Genomic DNA, 24,440 nt, shown 5'->3' with positions numbered 1-24,440 from the left:
AGTTAAGTCAGTCCTACAAACTTGGTAACAGGTAAACTGTTAACTATATCATAACGTCCTTCTATTAACCAGATAACTATAATACGAGTTAAGTCAGTCCTACAAACTTGATAACAGGTAAACTGTTAACTATATCATAACGTCCTTCTATTAACCAGATAACTATAATACGAGTTAAGTCAGTCCTACAAACTTGGTAACAGGTAAACTGTTAACTATATCATTAGTTAAGTCAGTCCTACAAACTTGGTAACAGGTAAACTGTTAACTATATCATTAGTTAAGTCAGTCCTACAAACTTGGTAACAGGTAAACTGTTAACTATATCATAACGTCCTTCTATTAACCAGATAACTATAATACGAGTTAAGTCAGTCCTACAAACTTGGTAACAGGTAAACTGTTAACTATATCATTAGTTAAGTCAGTCCTACAAACTTGGTAACAGGTAAACTGTTAACTATATCATAACATCCTTCTATTAACCAGATAACTATAATACGAGTTAAGTCAGTCCTACAAACTTGGTAACAGGTAAACTGTTAACTATATCATAACGTCCTTCTATTAACCAGATAACTATAATACGAGTTAAGTCAGTCCTACAAACTTGGTAACAGGTAAACTGTTAACTATATCATAACGTCCTTCTATTAACCAGATAACTAAGTTAAGTCAGTCCTACAAACTTGGTAACAGGTAAACTGTTAACTATATATTAGTAACGTCCTACAAACTTGGTAACAGGTTGTTAACTATTAACCAGTCCTTCTAGTAACTATAATACTAACTAACAGGTAAACTGTTAACTATATCATTAGTAACTATAATACGAGTTAAGTCAGTCCTACAAACTTGGTAACAGGTAAACTGTTAACTATATCATAACGTCCTTCTATTAACCAGATAACTATAATACGAGTTAAGTCAGTCCTACAAACTTGGTAACAGGTAAACTGTTAACTATATCATTAGTTAAGTCAGTCCTACAAGCTTGGTAACAGGTAAACTGTTAACTATATCCTAACATCCTTCTATTAACTAGATAACTACGCCAATTTATATATATACATAATATGGTACGTTTTATATAAGGTGTTAAATCATGACATCATATAATCTAAATTAGGTAGTTGTTAACCATATAAAAGTTAACTAATCATCGTAACTTAAAAACATAATAACTAAACCTTCTCAGTTAAATCAATATTTCTCAATCTATCAATATAATCAAAATCTACACATATAAACTTGTTAGCATCAAGAGTGATCACTTTCTGGTTTACAAGTAGGAAATATAATCAAGTCAAAACAAATACGAAGCAAGAAAAATAACAACACCACAAAATAAGCATTTCCTAATAATGCATATTTCATATCAAATCCAATTATATCCTGTATTCTGTTCGCAGGAAGTCTTAATAACAGGTCTCACAATACTGAAAAGCATGATGCTCTTTCTTAAATACGTTTCTATCAAATAAGGCATACTAGAGCTTGATACATAAAATCATTTGATTGAAAAAAGAAAAAAAAACAACACTGACAATGTTATTTATCAACTTAACATTAAACAAATCCACATCAACAATCATTGATTCAGTACAATGCTGTACTGTTATGTTCTCCATTTACAACAAATTATGTAAACAAAGCTGTTAATATCAGCCACTTCTCAAAAAATAATCCCTCCTTAAAAAAGACCCGATTTTCTCTGTACCACAAGAGAAAATCCACACACATCCAAGATACATCATGAATCCAAGAATCCTCTCTATAGCAAACCTTTACACCACACTGGAAAGTCCAGTCCCAAACATTCTCGTGTTTACTATTTGATCCTTTCTAGCTGATACTGCAGATATGCTATTAAGTGATATTTTGAATCATTAATATACACACTGCTGTTTCCTACACTGTCCTCTTATTAGTAGACAGTACATGATTGTTCATTTTTACTCCTATTTGGTTAGTCATTCCTTAATTAAAACAACTTCTGGTACAATTTTTACCATTCTTTTTGTTAACAATTCTGTTTCGTCGTTCAGGGCCGAGTAGAAATTAGCGGTAGCTTTATGAACTATAGCAACTATAAAAGATATTTGGAGAGACATCATGATACCACGTTATATATATACATACATAAATATATATATATAACTTTTTTTTGTGAGTTAACACAGCTAAGTCAATATACTACATGACCTTTTGATTGAAACTAATATTTTGCTCTTAAGATAATAGTATATACCACACTCCGAGACACCCTTCCGAGCAGTGGCATAACTCCTCTGTTTATGTCACTATATACACAAGTTACAACAAAGACAAGGAAATATTTCCTCCTTCATGTTACCTGACATTCTTTTAAATGGACAATCTGGCACCTTCTTTTAAACGTCTGACCCACATCAGTCTAATTAATCATCGAAACCTTTTTTTTAATTCTATGGTAACAAAAATGTGCGCAAGCTTTTTATTACATGACGAGTTTGAAAACCATTGATATTTTCATTGCATTCTACCCTATTGAAAGCTGTCATCTATCATAAAGAAATATATTCATTAACACTTATCAAACATACTGAATATTTATAGCCAAATTTAAACAATCCATTTTCTGGTATGTAGATTTGTTTAGGATGTTTTTCGTATGACGGACGGTGAAATAAATGGTTAAATCTATTTTCTATACTGGAGATATAACTGAGACAGCATCTGATGTGGGATGACATTAAGTAGGTTACCAACAGTATCATCAAGAGAGCAAAATGTTTGTTAATAATAAACGTAAGATAAAACACACTTGGTATTGTGCTACTTAGTAAGGAATATCAGAAGAAATGTGTTACAGTAACTACAGTCATTTTAGGGCCCTGTCAACCTCATCATGTAGTTCTTAGTTGTTCTGTTAAATTTCTGGATAAAACACTGTTTAAAATACAAAGATGATGAAGAGGGAACAAATTCATTCACATCAAAAAACTATATCAATATGACCTAAAATAGAAATAAGTAGTTTTGGTATGATTTTTATTGCATTACACTAAAAGAAATCTTTTGATTATAGATTTGGTATAGAGAAAATTCCTCTCAAATATATGAGATATATGTTTCAAATAAAAATTTCTTTCATCTGTGTTGTGATTTTGGATAAAATTTTGAGAAATTTGAGAAATCTATAGGAATAAAACTGATAGATGTCAATAAATATTACAAGATGATAAAAAAGATTGACACAGATTTATGTTTGATACGATATTCTATTGTACAAAGAAAGCATTTTGCTTCATGTATGTATCAAAGCCTAGAGTTGTATTCTTTACCACATGATTGCCTTGTTCTTCAGTGAATAAACCCGTCACATTTTTGAATGTTAAACATGTGTAATATAGCTTATTGTAATGTCACTTTAGATAATATGATGTTACACTTTCACCAAAGACATTGTGACATTATAACGGAGACTGTAGATATAGAGTTGACTTTGATTTAGAAATGTCAGTTTTCTACCAAACTTGCTTTAAAAAGCAATCATGTGATAAAAAGTATCTTTTGTTTTCATTTGATATAAGATTTATGAACTCTTAAGATATTTTTATTTCAGCTCATTGATGGCTTGCTAAAATGAAAAATTCTTTGGACTTTTTTCATAAATTCACATATCAAATGGAAACCCATATGAGATCCTTTATCTAAAAAGGATAAAAATCAAATATGTGCTTTTCATGCTTAAGCTAGAAAACTGCATATTTGAATCATGTAAAGACATGAAAATTTAATTTGCACAAAACTTGCCGATGGCTATATCACTATTCCATCATACTTACAAATTGTGCCAGGATACCCCGTAGCCTTGTGTTGCACACCTACATCTGTTGCCTGTAACTTCTATGTTACCACCCATAACATCTAACATGTGTAATAATAGTAGATCAGTGACATTGGCTGATAACTTTATGCTGTTATATACATTATGACATCACAGACAGGTGAGAATATCACCGATCTAGATTTCAGATCAGTCTAATTAGGTATCTAGAGATGTCCTAACTGGATCTTACTTTTGTTTCAAATTTCATATGAGATTGAAATGTGACATATTTTTCATCAAAGTTTGATAAAAAATTTGAGACTTGTTTCGCAAATTTCAATTGAAATGAAATCTCCCGCAAGATCCCCTATATTTGTTATTTTTTGCTTTATCTGGTTTTACTGAAAATAACTAATAAACAGTTGTAGTAACCCACTGAGACATTAGTGTGATGCAGCTGTTCTACAGTACCATGCTTGGACCAGTTTTCAACAAAAAATAAAACATTCTGTATTCGTTTGTTAGTGGAATGCAAAATCTGTATACAAAGCCAAAATTAATTATCTTTATGATAAGTTACTGGGATTCAATATCTATCACACGATTGTGAGCTGTTCTAATCTGAGTCTGGATGGATATATTTATTGTACAATAACTTGTTTTCATCAATTCATATACTGTTATAAACAAATGACATACAGTATAAAATAATAACGAATATCTAACATGCAATGTATACGTGCTTTTGTTGTTACGACAAGTTGACCTGTATTAAGGTAAGAATGGGGTAACCATTTCACTGTGTAAAACAATGTATGGTTCTATTTCTTAAAGTTCCAAAATAAGGAATGATCTTACTTCCTGGGAAACTCAATACTAATGTAAAGTTTCTTATTAATTTTGGAACACTGTCCGAATCTTTTTTTTTATTCATAATGCACTTGTATACATTACATACAATGATAGAATATCTATATTTATACATTACTGTGAAAATCTAAACAAGATTAGAATCTACACCAAGCACAGGTAGTTTCATAACCAGACGCTGACATCACTAAACTGTAGACACATTCTACACCTCAGTTCCACTTATTAACTTTTCCCAGATTCTGATCTCCTGAACATCTACAGTAGACCATTGGAGAAGAAATGTTAATTTTGGAATATTTCAAGTAAGAATGTATTTAACATTCAGGAATTTCATTAGCGCCATTTAAAACTGATCTTGTACTAATACCACAACTTGATTTAGGCTCATTAACTGTATAACCCTGTCAGATATTTTGAACTGCTTAGTCTTGTGCTAAATCTCCTGTGTCTGTTGAGAGGTCAAAACTTTCGCATGGTTCCATCTGGTCTCCATTGTAGCCTGTTCTGTAGAGCTGGGGTGGGACATATCCTGAAGTCAGAAAGTGAACAATTATTGGTACAGATCCTGTACAGTCTCATCAACATTCAGCTACATTGAAACACATTAGCCCTTTACAATTTTCAGAGAGTTGATGAGTTTACAACATTTGTGTGGCTGTGTGTATTTAAACATGAAATATGAGACAAACTATAAGTTTATCCTGTTTCTCTTTCTAAAGCAGTCTCTCCACAGTAACAGTGATCAAACACTCCCGACCTTGTCTTTGTTCAACTTTCTCCTTTTAAAGCAGTCTTTCAACAGTAACTGTGATATTGTTTAATTTTATTTTAGTTACCATGGTAACAATGAAATTTATACTCCTTGAATGGCTTAAAACAGTATTTTTTAGTTCTTATGGTAACAATGATATAAAGACTTGTTATCTTGTCTTTATTCAACTCATGCATCTTTTTATTTTTCATGGCACATAAAAAGGAGGTTATTTACTGCACTATACCTGGTCTTTGTTGAGCAAATGGCTGTTTGTATCCACACACCTCGCAGACAGTACGTGAAGGGTGATTATTTACAGTACACCTGTTACACTGCCATTCCCCTGACATGTCTTTTTGTGGCTGTGGGACACCTTCAGAAAAATCATCTAAAATTAGGATTTCCTTAAACACTGACTATATCAAGACCAAAATAATCCAAATTTTCCATATATTAATTGGTATGTGTAGCACAGGTATATTTTTACCTGAAGACCTCTGGTGGGTGTTGGCCATATAAGATGGTATCGGCTGGGCAAATGGATCTGTCTGAGGCTGAGCAGCAACACGGCTGGGCTCTATGTGTGGTGTGCCATTTACCATCCCTCCAGGATGATTAAGGTAACCCTGATGTTGTGGAACAGGTTGGATCTGTGCTGGGAATGGTCTCTGTAAGTGCATTGCATTTGCTTCCTTTTCTCTCCTCAGCTGAAACACACAGATATTCTTAATCTGATATCTATACATCAAAATCATTAATATCAAATACTTTCACTACAACTGATATATGAATGTAAATGTTGTGAAAATTACCGTATTCTTTAGGTCTCTAATCTCCTGTTGAAGATTGTCCTTTTCACGATGAGCTTCTCGACAGTTAGATTGAGCTTGCCTCATCTGTCAATTGACATTAAATCAATTAAAACAAAACGAATAATGAAAGCATAGAAATATGAAATTCAATACAGGTAACCCTCTAATCCTCAGGATATTTCAATACAGGTAACCCTCTAATCCTCAGGATATTTCAATACAGGTAACCCTCTAATCCTCAGGATATTTCAATACAGGTAACCCTCTAATCCTCAGGATATTTCAATACAGGTAACCCTCTAATCCTCAGGATATTTCAATACTGGTAACCCTCTAATCCACAGGATATTTCAATACTGGTAACCCTCTAATCCTCAGGATATTTCAATACTGGTAACCCTCTAATCCACAGGATATTTCAATACTGGTAACCCTCTAATCTTCAGGATATTTCAATACCTGTAACCCTCTAATCCTCAGGATATTTCAATACCTGTAACCCTCTACCTTCAGGATATTTCAATACCTGTAACCCTCTAATCCTCAGGCTATTTCAATACCTGTAACCTCTAATCCTCAGGCTATTTCAATACCTGTAACCCTCTAATCCTCAGGCTATTTCAATACCTGTAACCCTCTAATCCTCAGGCTATTTCAATACCTGTAACCCTCTAATCCTCAGGCTATTTCAATACCTGTAACCCTCTAATCCTCAGGCTATTTCAATACCTGTAACCCTCTAATCCTCAGGCTATTTCAATACCTGTAACCCTCTAATCCTCAGGCTATTTCAATACCTGTAACCCTCTAATCCTCAGGCTATTTCAATACCTGTAACCTCTAATCCTCAGGCTATTTCAATACCTGTAACCCTCTAATCCTCAGGCTATTTCAATACCTGTAACCCTCTAATCCTCAGGCTATTTCAATACCTGTAACCCTCTAATCCTCAGGCTATTTCAATACCTGTAACCCTCTAATCCTCAGGCTATTTCAATACCTGTAACCCTCTAATCCTCAGGCTATTTCAATACAGGTAACCTTCTAATCCTCAGGCTATTTCAATACCTGTAACCCTCTAATCCTCAGGCTATTTCAATACCTGTAACCCTCTAATCCTCAGGATATTTCAATACCTGTAACCCTCTAATCCTCAGGATATTTCAATACCTGTAACCCTCTAATCCTCAGGCTATTTCAATACCTGTAACCCTCTAATCCTCAGGCTATTTCAATACAGGTAACCCTCTAATCCTCAGGATATTATGATTATTTCTTTTGTTTCAAAGATAAATTTTGAAAAGGCTATACATAGAGGCCGCCATTCATTTACAAATTAAAATCTGATCAGGTGTAGAACATGATGCTATGATACTATAGGGTAAGTGTGAACCAGAATCTGATCAGGTGTAGAACATGATGTTATGATACTATAGGGTAAGTGTGAACCAGAATCTGATCAGGTGTAGAACATGATGTTATGATACTATAGGGTAAGTGTGAACCAGAATCTGATCAGGTGTAGAACATGATGTGTGATACTATAGGGTAAGTGTGAACCAGAATCTGATCAAGTGTAGAACATGATGTTATGATACTATAGGGTAAGTGTGAACCAGAATCTGATCAGGTGTAGAACATGATATTATGATACTATAGGGTAAGTGTGAACCAGAATCTGATCAAGTGTAGAACATGATGTTATGATACTATAGGGTAAGTGTGAACCAGAATCTGATCAGGTGTAGAACATGATGTTATGATACTATGTTGTGAATAATGAACTAAATCTCAAGACAAGACACTGATTCAGAAAGAGACACAACAGGATCTGAGTTCATGCAATGAAATGACATGGCTAACACTATATCACATCCACTATAAAATGTGAAGGTCATAGAGACTGGAAACAGCCAGGCTGACAGGCATTGGCATCAGTGATCTATGTTCACCAAACAGCTTCTCTAAAATTTCATTTTACTTCAACTTAACAAAACAATCATCTCAAGTTGGAAGCATGTTGAAAATAACACTAACACTACAAAGATCATAACGATCAAGTGATTTTAACTGGAGTAATTGATTTTCAAAAATATTTTCAAACTCGTGTATTCATTATTGATACACTAATGATATGACTGAGTTAATCATATCATGTTGCTAAACATTACATACATTTCTTTCATTTTGTTTCATCTGGTTCCTTAAGAGATTGCATTCTTGTTTCACTGCGTCCAGCTCTTCCTTGAAGTTTTCCTTAGCTGCCTGAGCCTGAGCTCTATCACTCCTCTCTCTGTCAAAGTCTTCTTGGAACACTGTGAGCTAATATTTACAAAAAAACAACATGCTCAGTGTTTTGAACATAATAATTTGTACAATAAAACACGGATAAGTCAAAGTCAACGGGACCAAATGAAATAATGGACTTATCCGTTGATTCGACTTAGCCCTGTTTCTATAAACAGAGACATTCTGCATCGAAGATTGGCCCTTTTTTCATTGGTTGTTTACTGAATATATGTCTCATAGCATGGCATGACAGTAATGAATAAGTAATAAATAAAATTTTTTATACACTAACAGTATCTTTTAATTCAATAAACAGATATAAATATGAATAAATGAAACAAAAAAAGTAATGTGAATGGCGTCGATACACACCCACTCTCGCACACTGAACGTCTTACCTAAAGTGATACAAATATTGTACTCACACTGATATCTTAAAGAGTAACAATTTCTGAAAACAATATTTTAAAATAAGACTCAATAAATACATACTCTTGTACATTCTATATCGTCTATAGCACTGAGTTACGAAAAAGAAGGTCACTTAACCGTAAAATAGGATAAAACAAAACTTTTACTGTGTACGTTTGATACAAGTATAATGGATGAATACAAGTTGGATAAAAACACCAGGAGAAACCTTACTTACCTGACATCTCAGAGTCTCATTCTCAACTTGTAGGTCACGTAGAGATCTGCCATTTGTTATATTGAATTCAGGGGGTCCAGACGTTCCCTATAAACAACACATGATAGAGATGTATCATCTCTACATAGTTTACCCTATAAACAACACATGATACAGATGTATCATCTCTACATTGTTTACCCTATAAACAACACATGATACAGATGTATCATCTCTACATAGTTTACCCTATAAACAACACATGATACAGATGTATCATCTCTACATAGTTTACCCTATAAACAACACATGATACAGATGTATCATCTCTACATAGTTTACCCTATAAACAACACATGATACAGATGTATCATCTCTACATAGTTTACCCTATAAACAACACATGATACAGATGTATCATCTCTATATAGTTTACCCTATAAACAACACATGATACAAATGTATCATCTCTACATAGTTTACCCTATAAACAACACATGATACAGATGTTTCATCTCTACATTGTTTACCCTATAAACAACACATGATACAGATGTATCATCTCTACATAGTTTACCCTATAAACAACACATGATAGCGATGTATCATCTCTACATAGTTTACCCTATAAACAACACATGATACAGATGTATCATCTCTACATAGTTTACCCTATAAACAACACATGATACAGATGTATCATCTCTACATAGTTTACCCTATAAACAACACATGATACAGATGTATCATCTCTACATAGTTTACCCTATAAACAACACATGATACAGATGTATCATCTCTACATAGTTTACCCTATCACTAACTGCCATTGCCATTAGGTAATAACAAAGGAAAATATCACATACTGCAATGTGTAGAGCATTCATATTGTTTTGGAGGACGCCTGGGTGGATCTGTTGCAGCTGTCTCTCCAATGCCTCTGCCTTTCCTTTATAGTGTTGCATTTCTTCCTTAAGTGCCTAATAAGCAGAGAAAGTGTTCCATACATTAAAAAAAGGACCACCAGTACCCAGATAAACAGAGGGACCATCAGTACTCAGATAAACAGAGGGACCATCAGTACCCAGATAAACAGAGGGACCATCAGTACCCAGATAAACAGAGGGACCATCAGTACCCAGATAAACAGAGGAACCATCAGTACTCAGATAAACAGAGGGACCATCAGTACCCAGATAAACAGAGGGACCATCAGTACTCAGATAAACAGCGGGACCATCAGTACCCAGATAAACAGAGGGACCATCAGTACCCAGATAAACAGAGGGACCATCAGTACTCAGATAAACAGAGGGACCATCAGTACCCAGATAAACAGAGGGACCATCAGTACCCAGATAAACAGAGGGACCATCAGTACCCAGATAAACAGAGGGACCATCAGTACCCAGATAAACAGAGGGATCATCAGTACTTAGATAAACAGAGGGACCATCAGTACCCAGATAAACAGAGGGACCATCAGTACCCAGATAAACAGAGGGATCATCAGTACTTAGATAAACAGAGGGACCATCAGTACCCAGATAAACAGAGGGACCATCAGTACTTAGATAAACAGAGGGACCATCAGTACGCAGACAAACAAAGGGTCAAAATCAACTCATTATTGAGATCAATAAAACCAAACTCCTTTTAGATACCTAAGATACCACAGAAACTGGTAACCAGTATAACCAAAATCCTTACAGGGACTAATGAATCAAATAGCAACTTACCTCTTCATCAGCTTGTTTCTGCTTTGACTCGAATAATATTTTCTGAAAATCAGCTTTCTTTTGCTCGTCTTGGACTTTCATCCTACTGATTTCCTGGGTCAGTGCCTCAAATTTTTCTTTGTAGTGATCAGCTGTCTTTTGTTGCTCTGTCTGTGTCTTTTCATAAAATGCTTGCCAGCTCCTATTGGCATCCACAAGCTTAATAAAAGAAACACGTATAAACCTAATAGAAAACAAAATATATTGCTCTGTTTCATTTGTATATATCTAACAGAAGACACACAACATTGTTCTGTCCCATTTGTATGTACCTAACAGACAACAATCAGACTAAAAGTCTTACTCTCTATATTTCTGTAACAGACCACTATATGTCTGACCTACTCTCTTTATTTCTGTAACAGCCCATTATAAGTCTGACTTACTCTCTATATTTCTGTAACAGCCCACTATATGTCTGACCTACTCTCTATATTTCTGTAACAGCCCACTATATGTCTGACCTACTCTCTATATTTCTGTAACAGCCTACTATAAGTCTGACTTACTCTCTATATTTCTGTAACAGCCCACTATAAGTCTGACTTACTCTCTATATTTCTGTAACAGCCCACTATAAGTCTGACTTACTCTCTATATTTCTGTAACAGCCCACTATAAGTCTGACCTACTCTCTGACTTACTCTCTATATTTCTGTAACAGCCCACTATAAGTCTGATCTACTCTCTGACTTACTCTCTATATTTCTGTAACAGCCCACTATAAGTCTGACTTACTCTCTATATTTCTGTAACAGCCTACTATAAGTCTTGACTTACTCTCTATATTTCTGTAACAGCCTACTATAAGTCTGACTTACTCTCTATATTTCTGTAACAGCCTACTATAAGTCTGATCTACTCTCTGACTTACTCTCTATATTTCTGTAACAGCCCACTATAAGTCTGACTTACTCTCTATATTTCTGTAACAGCCCACTATAAGTCTGACTTACTCTCTATATTTCTGTAACAGCCTACTATAAGTCTGATCTACTCTCTGACTTACTCTCTATATTTCTGTAACAGCCCACTATAAGTCTGACTTACTCTCTGACTTACTCTCTATATTTCTGTAACAGCCCACTATAAGTCTGACTTACTCTCTATATTTCTGTAACAGCCTACTATAAGTCTGATCTACTCTCTGACTTACTCTCTATATTTCTGTAACAGCCCACTATAAGTCTGACTTACTCTCTATATTTCTGTAACAGCCTACTATAAGTCTGACCTACTCTCTGACTTACTCTCTATATTTCTGTAACAGCCCACTATAAGTCTGACTTACTCTCTATATTTCTGTAACAGCCTACTATAAGTCTGACCTACTCTCTGACTTACTCTCTATATTTCTGTAACAGCCCACTATAAGTCTGACTTACTCTCTATATTTCTGTAACAGCCTACTATAAGTCTGACTTACCCTCTATATTTCTGTAACAGCCCACTATAAGTCTGACTTACTCTCTATATTTCTGTAACAGCCTACTATAAGTCTGATCTACTCTCTGACTTACTCTCTATATTTCTGTAACAGCCCACTATAAGTCTGACTTACTCTCTCTATATTTCTGTAACAGCCCACTATAAGTCTGACTTGACTCAGCCCACTCTGACTTACTCTCTATATTTCTGTAACAGCCTACTATAAGTCTGACCTACTCTCTGACTTACTCTCTATATTTCTGTAACAGCCCACTATAAGTCTGACTTACTCTCTATATTTCTGTAACAGCCCACTATAAGTCTGATCTACTCTCTGACTTACTCTCTATATTTCTGTAACAGACTACTATAAGTCTGATCTACTCTCTGGCTTACTCTCTATATTTCTGTAACAGCCCACTATAAGTCTGACTTACTCTCTATATTTCTGTAACAGCCCACTATAAGTCTGACCTACTCTCTATATTTCTGTAACAGCCTACTATAAGTCTGATCTACTCTCTGACTTACTCTCTATATTTCTGTAACAGCCCACTATAAGTCTGACTTACTCTCTATATTTCTGTAACAGCCCACTATATGTCTGACCTACTCTCTATATTTCTGTAGCAGTCCACTATAATCTGATTTACTGTCTATATTTTTAATGAACGATTATGACTATTACTACAGTACAGGTATAATTCATGTAATCCTTACCTGTTTGTTGTGTTCTTCCAACAATCTCACATCACTTGACTTCTGTTAAAAATACAACCACATGCATTTTACTACATTTAAGTAGTATTTTATAAAAGGTTATACAAGTCATCACTACAGTGATGATATCAAAAATCACCATCACTAGTGATATATCTATTCCAGTGATGATAAAATATTTATAGTTCTGACCAATCACAGCATTGCTTTCTAGTTACTGCATTTCAAATGCTTCCTGTGCAGATGCAAATGAATCGAAAGATTGAATAAGAACTATTCCAGTAAAACATCCTTTTGACCCTATGAGTCCATATGTAATCTCATATATTCCTGATTAATTTTCCTGCCTAAGCAAATTTTCACTTAAATTCAACGGTAGGGTGGGATAGATATTTTAATGCAACAGTGCCTAAGTTTGCTTTCCATCTGTGTCATTTCTAATTTTCTCTAATTTGGTATTTAAAAACATTTCTGTGATTGATTCTTACCAAGAAACAAACAAAATGGTTGCATACCATGTAAACAAGCCAATTTGAAATAGGTATGTGGCATCAAAGAACATGTCAATAGTTTCCTAACTTGGAAACAAGTTTGTTCGCTTTTCCCTTATAAATTTTCCACTTATATGAAAGAATATATGTGTCTATTTTCCATTTTTCTATTTTCACTTGACAATAAAAAAAAATCTATATACCAAATATACATGAAGTATTTTTATATATCTTTAAAGGGAGAGATGACTTTTCTGTATGAGCATCCTATCCTGACATCTGCTAATCTGTAACTTATGGTGACCAAACTTCACCCTATGTCATCCTATCCTGACATCTGCTAATCTGTAACTTATGGTGACCAAACTTCATCCCACGACATCCTATCCTGACATCTGCTAATCTGTAACTTATGGTGACCAAACTTCACCCCACGACATCCTATCCTGACATCTGCTATTCTGTAACTTATGGTGACCAAACTTCACCCCACGACATCCTATCCTGACATCTGCTAATCTGTAACTTATGGTGACCAAACTTCACCCTATGTCATCCTATCCTGACATCTGCTATTCTGTAACTTATGGTGACCAAACTTCACCCCACGACATCCTATCCTGACATCTGCTAATCTGTAACTTATGGTGACCAAACTTCACCCCACGACATCCTATCCTGACATCTGCTAATCTGTAACTTATGGTGACCAAACTTCACCCCACGACATCCTATCCTGACATCTGCTAATCTGTAACTTATGGTGACCAAACTTCACCCCACGACATCCTATCCTGACATCTGCTAATCTGTAACTTATGGTGACCAAACTTCACCCCACGACATCCTATCCTGACATCTGCTAATCTGTAACTTATGGTGACCAAACTTCACCCCACAACATCCTATCCTGACATCTGCTAATCTGTAACTTATGGTGACCAAACTTCACCCCACGACATCCTATCCTGACATCTGCTAATCTGTAACTTATGGTGACCAAACTTCACCCCACGACATCCTATCCTGACATCTGCTAATCTGTAACTTATGGTGACCAAACTTCACCCTATGTCATCCTATCCTGACATCTGCTAATCTGTAACTTATGGTGACCAAACTTCACCCTACGTCATCCTATCCCGACATCTGCTAATCTGTAACTTATGGTGACCAAACTTCACCCTACGCCATCCTATCCCGACATCTGCTAATCTGTAACTTATGGTGACCAAACTTCACCCTACATCATCCTATCCCGACATCTGCTAATCTGTAACTTATGGTGACCAAACTTCACCCTACGTCATCCTATCCCGACATCTGCTAATCTGTAACTTATGGTGACCAAACTTCACCCTACGTCATCCTATCCCGACATCTGCTAATCTGTAACTTATGGTGACCAAACTTCACCCTACGTCATCCTATCCCGACATCTGCTAATCTGTAACTTATAATGACCAAACTTCACCCTACGCCATCCTATCCCGACATCTGCGAATCTGTAACTTATGGTGACCAAACTTCACCCTACGCCATCCTATCCCGACATCTGCTAATCTGTAACTTATGGTGACCAAACTTCACCCTACGTCATCCTATCCTGACATCTGCTAATCTGTAACTTATGGTGACCAAACTTCACCCTATGTCATCCTATCCCAACATCTGCTAATCTGTAACTTATGGTGACCAAACTTCACCCTACGTCATCCTATCCTGACATCTGCTAATCTGTAACTAACTGTCACAATCAGACTAACAATTGCGTAAGTCATCTATATAACTTCCCGCCTTGATGTCATGGTCTATGTAACTGGTCACTGTCTCAATTCTCCACATAACTTCCTACCCTGATGTCACAGTCTATGTAACTTGCCATACTCTCAATTCTCCATATAACTTCCCACCTTGATGTCACAGTCTATGTAACTTGTCACTGTCTCCATTCTCCATATAACTTCCCACCCTGATGTCACAGTCTATGTAACTTGTCACTGTCTCAATTCTCCATATAACCTCCCACTCTGATGTCACAGTCTATGTAACTTGTCACTGTCTCCATTCTCCATATAACTTCCCACCTTGATGTCACAGTCTATGTAACTTGTCACTGTCTCCATTCTCCATATAACTTCCCACCCTGATGTCACAGTCTATGTAACTTGTCACTGTCTCAATTCTCCATATAACCTCCCACTCTGATGTCACAGTCTATGTAACTTGTCACTGTCTCCATTCTCCATATAACTTACCATTGCCTCATTTCTCTGCACGACATCCCAACCTGGCATCTGGTTCTCTGAAAATGATTGGCCTGGGGTCTGGTTTTTTGTCCTGGGCATTTCCAATTGTTCAATCTTTTGAAGAAGTTCACATCTTTCACTTTTCCAACGTTCTTCTTTCCTCTGAAACAGTGGAAGGAATCTCTACCAAATAGACCCTGAAAAGTCCTACAGAAAACTAGCATACATTTTGGTTGATACAATAAACTCTTTAGGTAATATCACGGATTACACTTAACTACACAGCCTATCTTGTAAAATATCATAATTCCCAAACTCTGGCAGATGTTACCTTCGTTTCCTCTTCCTGTTTCTGTAGCATTGGCAGCAGATGGTCTTCCACATACTTCTTTATGTTCTGTGAGGGACCATCAGTGACTAGATCTGCTCGCACCTGCATGCTGATCAGTTGATCTACTGCACTGTCATCCACCGGCACTTTCTGAAGTCAAAAATAGATTACCAGTGTTAAAAAAACCCAAGATGTTTAAAAAATAAGTGAAGTCAATTCATCATGAAACAAGATATTTCAGAGTTTCAAAGAACAGCTTCCATTCTTTTAAAATTTCAAATATTTGATGTGACCTTGAAATACTGTAAGTGAAGTTGATAATGTAGAAAATATCTTACTCTGATAGATGTGTAGGAAGTTTCATCAAACATATTGATGTCCAGTGTGATGGCACAAATCTCACCATGACAACTGTTTCGACCTGTGATTTCTTTTTGTGACCTCAACTTATGGTCATAGGTTATTATAGTTAAGACTGCATAAAAATAATCTAGTCACATTAAAATACATGACAAATAGTATAGCAGATAATTTTTTGACATAACAGAGGAGTTTCAGGAATATAATCAGTGTTTCTATGTAACACACCTTGAAATCAGTTGGAGGATACAAAATGCTATCTTCAAAATTCATCAAGTTAAGACTGGTTTCATTTGGGACATCATAGCTTTTTAAGTCTTTTTGAATCTGTATCCCTAGACTACCAGCACCTTTGGTTAGTCCATCAGTCTGATCACAGCTTTCGGTCTGTGCATCAGTCGGCGATCCTTGAATGGGATGGGATTTGTCATAATTCTGCAACACTTCACTCTCCCGTCTGACAAATACTGGTGGGTAGGCAACACCATCTCCAGGAGGTCCATATACCGCAGGCTTTGTTTCACTGGGAAACAGACGAATGGTTTCAACAGTTGTATGATTGGATGACATGTTAACAATGTTTGTTGACTTCGCTTTAATCAAACAGTCAATAGGACTGCTTTGTTTTGTTCCACTTTCAATGAGACCTGTAGTGTTAGCAGAGGCCTGATGACTCTGGGTAGCTAATTGGAGAGGATAAGGATGTCCATTGGAGGTATTTATGACATGAATATCATTCATGAGATGAAGGCTTGTCTGTATATTCTGAAACAAAAAGTGTGAAAGCAATAACTATTTCTCTTTAAAACAGACTTATTTCTCATTATTTATTGGTATCACCACCAGCCCTCTTCCCAGTCCTAATATAACATTCAGCTAAATCTAAAATTAATGATTCTTAAAGAGCAGTTTAACATATCTAACTTTCCCAGGTACCCATTAAATTTTATCATGCTTCATAAGAATCTATTGAAAGTTTAAGCAGCATTATTCACTCAATTTGTATACATAAAGGATATCAATTGTGCTCAGTGGAGAACACCTCGCACATGTTCCCTCTGGCGCCATCACTAGACTTTAGACATTAAGACAGACGTTCTACATCACACAGTTGTCTATCAAATTGTGATGGTAGAAACAGAATAAGCTCAGGTTACTGTGCACATGGTCTCATGACAATTGGAGATGGTTTTATTCTGGACTTTCCAGCTACAGACAATTCAACAAAGGGAAAGAGACAGTAAATGGTTTCTCATTATGTTTCCTTATTCAATAAAACATATATGCAGTATGATACCAACAGAAACTCCAAACACCCTCTTGAGATCTGTATATAAATTTAAAACACAAGAAATTCTTCTTTATAACTGCTCATAAATCTATAGTTTGACTACAAGAGAACCAAGTCTTGGCCTCCGACATTGTCTTTATTAGATCTTTTTCAGTTTGATCTTTTGCCTTCTATCCTCTATCCTCTTATTTGCTGTAAGAACTGAACATCAGCACAAAGGCACCCTTTACAAAGACAAATATCCCTCCAGTACTTCAAGAAATAGTGATAACAAACTATTTCAAAATGTCAAATTCAAAGATGGCCACTTCAGTTTCGATTTTGTCATTTTAATATCTTTAAATCATTCTAAAATTGGGAGATGTGAGCAAGAGGATTTACCTATTTTATTTGAATATGATCCATCCAGGTCCTCTCAAGAAAAAGTGATCACAAATTAAAACAGTTAAAAAAATAATCTGTTGGCCATTCTGATCGGCACAAACAGGGATCAAAGTTAACCTTCATATAAAATTTGAGAATGATCCATCCAATGTTTTTCTAGAGAAAGCAAACTATTAATGTCAAAATTAAAGATGGCCTCTTGATGGCCAATTAGTTTTTTCCTATCAGTTTGAAAAAGAACAACTAAGGACCAAGGGCAACCTGTAGATGAAACTTGAAAATAAGCAATCCTGTACTTCTTCAGAAATATCTATAATAAACTATAATAACTGTCAAATTCCAATATCACTCGGCAACAGTTCAGCGGTGTCATTTTCCCAATCAGTCCCAAAAACGATCAGTGCACAACTAGGGACAAAGGGTAACCAATATATGAATTTGAGAATGACCTACCAGTGCTTCTGAAGAAATATTCATGAAATGTTCCAGGACAAATGGACAGTGGACATGCCACAGACTATGGACCATGGACAAGGGGTGATTTTAACAGCCCATCATCTGATGGTGGTAGGGTAAAAATATGGGCTGATACACCATCATCTAATTTTGTATAAATGTAGTCTTACTTTAGTTGAAGTTAAACAAGATGTGTTTTGTGGGGTAACAGGACGATTGTCTGTCTTTGAATGAGTGTTTTGTGTGACTTCTGCTAGCTTTTGCTTTAACTGTCGACACTCTTCGTCTTTTTCGCGGAGTCTATTTCCTGCAATGCAAAAAAAAAAAAAAAAAAAAAAATCAGCATCTCTTCTTCCAACAAAAGGTTTATATACATATACAATAGTTTATCAGGTACATTATCATTATCAGGTACTCTAAAATGGAATTTTTCAGAGTTTATTCCTATAATGTGAATGCAGATAACTGTAGTAGTCCAGAATGAAAAACTTATAGCTGGCTGTTTAAAATCACTCAAATGAGTCAGATCTTTATATCAAAAACCTTACAATTTCATTCCATGAAACTTTAAAAATATCACAATAAAGTATCATTTCATGATAAACCCATTATCATCCCAGATTGTCATGTTTCCTAATGTCGATAAAACAATGTATCAACTGAAATCAAGAAGCTATACAGTATCACTGCAATATTGCCATTGTGCTTTAACTATATTGAATAAAACTAGATGCACATAAATTTACCTAGAAAACTATAGCCTTGTATTTTTCCTTCCAGTGTCTTCTTATGGGCTCGCAGTTTTTCCACTTCTGCTTTACATTCCTCAATATCCACTTCCTGAGCATTACCAACATGTGCATGATTCGACATTGTATAGTAACTCTAACACCATTATGAATTATTCATCTGAAATATAGTAAGTGTTCTGTTAAAAGTATGTTAGCATGGACAACAGGTACTAGTCTCACTTGTCAATACACCCATACCAATAATGTTATAAGTATATGTGTATTGACAAAGTTGGTACCTGTGTAAGGACTCAGATATAAAGTCTAACCCTAGACTATTAAAGTCTGTGACTACAGCTATATCATAGAATGATTTGTAGAAAATTAGGATGTAAGACCAAAATTGTGGTAACATCAATACCACCAACAAAATGTATCACATGTGATAATACCATTTTCTGAACAAGGTGTTGTCAACATGCAATGTTTCTCGATGCTGAGGCATTAAGGTATTGTGTCATGTTTAAAAATAAAGTTTCCGTTATACTGATATACTAAATATATAACATATTTATGTGAAACCCAGTTTTGTAAGTTAAATACTGCGTATGTATGACTGTCACGTAAATTGAAACCAGCTTCGAACATATGGCATTCAAATGCAATGACACGGACAGACAGGACCGTTCTGTATGGATGGAAAGTCTAAAGTACAAACGTTAGATAGGAGTCGCATGTCGTGCCTGGAAAGAAATGCCGGATACGCTTTAAATGACACTTCATCAAATGGTTTTCGGTTGTTGTTTTTCAGTGGGAAACCGAATTTGCAAATCTATCCACACAAACGAAACAATCCTTTCATACGTACTTAAAATCATTTATTGTGGGTAATTTCAGGGTCACGTCTATTTTTATACAATACTATTTCATAATCTTATTTAACTGCTGAGTTTTCCAACATGTTGACATAATTTTACAAACATCATTTAAACACGATATTGAGTAATTTAGGTTTACACGACCAATCCAAACTTTTGGAAATCCCCATGCATTCGCAACTCCTCAAGAACTTTCGATCGACCTATGAGAATCGACCGAGGCATTCAGATCAACACATTTGGATACTTCCGGTCTCGCCTGTTATCTTTCATAACAAAAAAGACACCTGAGGACTAGCCCACACTTAAGCTCTAGTGAAATAATCGCCGTGATTTTGAAAGGCACGGACTGAATAAAATATAGACGTATCTGTTTAAACGGTCTGGATTAAAGTATCCATTTGTTGGTCTTGTGTATTGTTTGTTTTTTTTCTCTGTGTGAGATATTTTTTCCGTGTTTTAATCTTAACATCATTGTTTTATATGTTTGACTTATGTATATGTTAACCGTGTGAACTTAGATAGGAGGTCAGTTTTACCCATTATCCTGTATTCATAACCTTGACTGCTATTTGTTCGTTTGACCGTGTTAGGCTTTACTACCCCGCTATTCAGGAGATATTAACTGCCTCCTACTTAAATCATAGTCGATGTTACACCGCTATCATTAGTGCGGGGAGTTCGATTTTGAGATAACTAGACGTCGCTTTGTTGGAATTATACTACGTTGTAAGAGCATGAATTTACCTTACTTCGACGAGAGTGATGGTACGTGCTTTTCGTGTGAAATGTTACGTATACCCTACATTTGTATGTTGAACGATTTTGAATAATGAAGTCCGACACTAAGGATTGGTGTTGATTTGTATTTCTGGACGACCCACGCTAACGTTTAACACGGGGATGGTGGCAGGTGTCTGACATTACCTTGTATTTACCGGGGGATTCCGGACAGTATCCCGTGAAGACGTTCAACGCTATAATTAGTACTGGGATTTTATGCTTCATTTGTTTCTGTATCAAATGAGTTTTGTTATATTTTTTCATACCAAAAATGTCGTTTTTTTATGTGTTGATTTTCAATTAATTTTTTCATTCATATCGGAAACGAATCATTTAAAAACTATTATTTCCCTATTTTTCCAACGTAAGATGTGCGTGCTTGGACTTACTCGGGGAGTTAAAATGGAGCAGTGACATATACATCCCTGATCATTTATAGGGGATCTCGATCCCTCCTAACTTAACATCTAGTGCTAAACTCTCCTCTTTTAAATCTGCTGTAGTTCCTTCAAATATAAAACTTAACTCCCCACAGTCTGCTCACGCATCACGTGCATACCACTACAAAGAAGGCAAGTTATACGGTAGTACGCGACAACAAAACACTACTATCAGAGGACGGATTATACAATCGGAGATGATTTGTTAATAAAACGTACACAAATTTATCGATGAAACAGAGGCGCAAAATAATCTATGGAGGATGGATTGAATCAGTTCCCTGCCTCTTTTTTTCAAATATTACGTATTATGGCAACATGAATCATCTGAGTGAGTGGTCGCACATGTTGAAAGTTCACGCGCGTCATCAACTAGGCCTTTAGAAGCCGTAGATATATATATGCATTAAGTTCTGACATCCACTTTTTCTGAGATCAAAATGTTTTTCCTGACATTGCAAATAATGGATAAATAGTATTACGATGTCTAATTCGGTTGGTCGGTGGAAAATTTGCATTACCAACATCCTACTTCACATATATAGTCCTTAAACATTTTTTAAGTACAGAATGGAGTTTCATGTACAAATACATTTACAACTCACCAAACTGTGCGCTTCGCTTCGTCATCTTTGATATTGTCTGAAAAGAAATTAAGGTTATATTATAATAGTGAAGATCAGTGACGGATAGATAAACATTTTACCGTACCTGAATACATTGCCTTACACAACACAATTAATCCCAGTTTTTCACGGAAGAATTTCGCGGAACTGGAGAGGAAAATGATGACATCTAGAAGCAATCGTCAGGGATGAATTGTATCTTTTACATAGCAATTGTTAACCGTGTGTTTTACAGATTTGTCACAGTAATCATAATTAAAACACATAACAAACCAGCAACGATGCGCAGAATAATTTAAAAACAACGCAGAGTTCTCGATATAGAATTACTCTCTGATCTGCATTATTATTACAAGTGAAGAAGCAGTGGTAAGTGTCTGCAAGAGGATGTCCGCATTGGCAGCGACGGTAATCTGTTAAATGTGATCTGAAAATGTCATTGTTTAAAGTACTAGAATTATCTCTTAGTCGAGCATGCAGTATATTCCCGATCACCAATCAAATAATAAGCTGGAACTTTTACAGGGTTTCGAATATATTCTTTAAAAACTGAATCAGAAACACTGTGTCGAATCTCATGGTCAAGTTGGTGCCAAAGTCGGATAGTAGAAGGGAAAAAAGATAGACATTTGGCAAGGAATAGTTTTGTGTATCACAGAAGTTATACTGTTAGTTTTCTGACACTATAGGAGGCAATAAGGAGGATAGATAATCAGGTGTGAGTTTATTACTTATTTTGTAGAACAGCTGTAGTTTTCTTCTACAGCGATCCATTTTAATCGTCATCATTCCAACAACTTAGATATAAAGATACTTTCACCATTTACCCATCAGTTTTACCAAAACTAAACTTATGTTTTATAACGAATTTTTCTAAAAAGAAATGTTGGAATGAATGGAGACGTTTCATAAAGCTTTAAGCACTGACCTTAATATCACTCACGAGTTCTAGCGAAAATCTGGACGGGTGCTACCAAAGCTAACTAAACTCTAATTTTAGATTAGTTAAATAGTTACATGTGAAATCCAAGTCAATGTATCAGGTTTATCCGTGTATTAAAGGAAACTCGTGACACGTGGGCTATCATTTAACGAACTTTGAGTTAACATCGATCGTCACATGCAATCGCGCTATTCCGTATAATAAGAAACTCGAACTTTGTACCGAGGAAGAATTAAGGTTTGGTCCTGTGCACTCCCCTCGTGACTGTTGGGAGAAACCTGGTCTATAAACATATGGTAATCATACTGTATAATGTGTAATAATTGGTGAGAAATGATACGTGTTTATTGCTATATTGCTATATAATGAACTATTAAAAGTTAATATGTTTGGTAAGTCAATTATTCCAAATTGTGTCCAGTTAGACATATGTCAGATTTCTAAATCATGATCTTAATTCAAAATTTGATAATTTATTACAGACATCTATCGACCGGCGGGAAATTATGTATTGACCAGTAGCCAGAGGCACACAGTTGTTACTTAATCTACTACACATGGTCAATATCATTTTTTCATTCACTGATTATATCAGTAATTACATGAGCCCTATCTAGACAGTTCGCATGAAGGTCAGTGTATACTTGTCGAAAACAATCTAATCTACAACCATTCACATGTATAAGTCTACTACTCATGTATTACTCAATATCTGTTAGCCTGTCATTTAATATGTAATATTACTTTACCAGCAGTTCCATGACATTTAGTATAAACACAACCGTAGATTTAGCCAGTATGTATCGGTTCCTAAAGGTATGTGAGCGTTACCATCTCCACTTCATCTTTCCGCCATTTAACAAACTTTCATTTTAATAAATTGTTAGGTTTGATTTTCCGCATTTTTAGACATGTTTACGCAGTAATTAACACACGGACCATGACAACATACCATATCTGTGAATAGAATGAGTGTATTGACAGACGAAGCTATGAATGTAACTACCATGTACTTCAGAAACTGTATTATCACAGTATACAAGGTAGTGTTTTCATGAGAAAGCCATTTACAGAGAGACTGAAGACGAAAAAGAGTTAATTCATACCTCTACATCCAACGATACTTGAAGTTGGGGTTTTCCTAAAAAGGGGAATACCCTTTCTTCTTCATAAATTACGTGGGTTAAAACGGGATACTCCCAAAATGCCTTTTTTACCACGCACAGTCATATTCAAATATCATGCAATATGTATTAATTTTTTCGTAATGTTTTAGGGGCATTGAGAAAGATAAAAACAGTTCGACTGACTCTTGAGAGAAATGAAGGTTTGTCTGCTACACTACAGTTAATGTATGTATTCTACTAGGTTGTCACATGCA

At 35.5% G+C, this 24,440-nt stretch overlaps 1 protein-coding gene across 1 annotated transcript; it reads right to left on the bottom strand.

The window, feature by feature from the left end:
• Positions 1–827: 827 nt before the first annotated feature.
• On the bottom strand, positions 828–20,157 carry LOC132560751 (TNFAIP3-interacting protein 1-like). Its single transcript, XM_060225427.1, has 15 exons — positions 20,108–20,157; positions 19,405–19,567; positions 18,829–18,965; positions 16,756–17,292; positions 16,168–16,317; positions 15,846–15,998; positions 13,097–13,138; positions 10,910–11,107; positions 10,037–10,150; positions 9,192–9,278; positions 8,429–8,575; positions 6,254–6,337; positions 5,929–6,148; positions 5,686–5,814; positions 828–5,216 (listed from the first exon to the last, which is right to left on the bottom strand). The coding sequence occupies exons 2-15, from the start codon at positions 19,529–19,531 to the stop codon at positions 5,110–5,112; spliced, it is 2,232 nt and encodes a 743-aa protein (XP_060081410.1). The 5' UTR covers positions 19,532–19,567; positions 20,108–20,157; the 3' UTR covers positions 828–5,109.
• Positions 20,158–24,440: the final 4,283 nt, after the last annotated feature.

This window comes from Ylistrum balloti, unplaced genomic scaffold (genome assembly GCF_031769215.1).
Source record: "Ylistrum balloti isolate Yb309-2 unplaced genomic scaffold, AGI_CSIRO_Ybal_v1 Utg371108, whole genome shotgun sequence".
NCBI classification, from domain to species: domain Eukaryota; kingdom Metazoa; phylum Mollusca; class Bivalvia; order Pectinida; family Pectinidae; genus Ylistrum; species Ylistrum balloti.
Note: the sequence above shows the minus strand (reverse complement) of the source record. Positions and strands in the feature narration are given on the sequence as shown.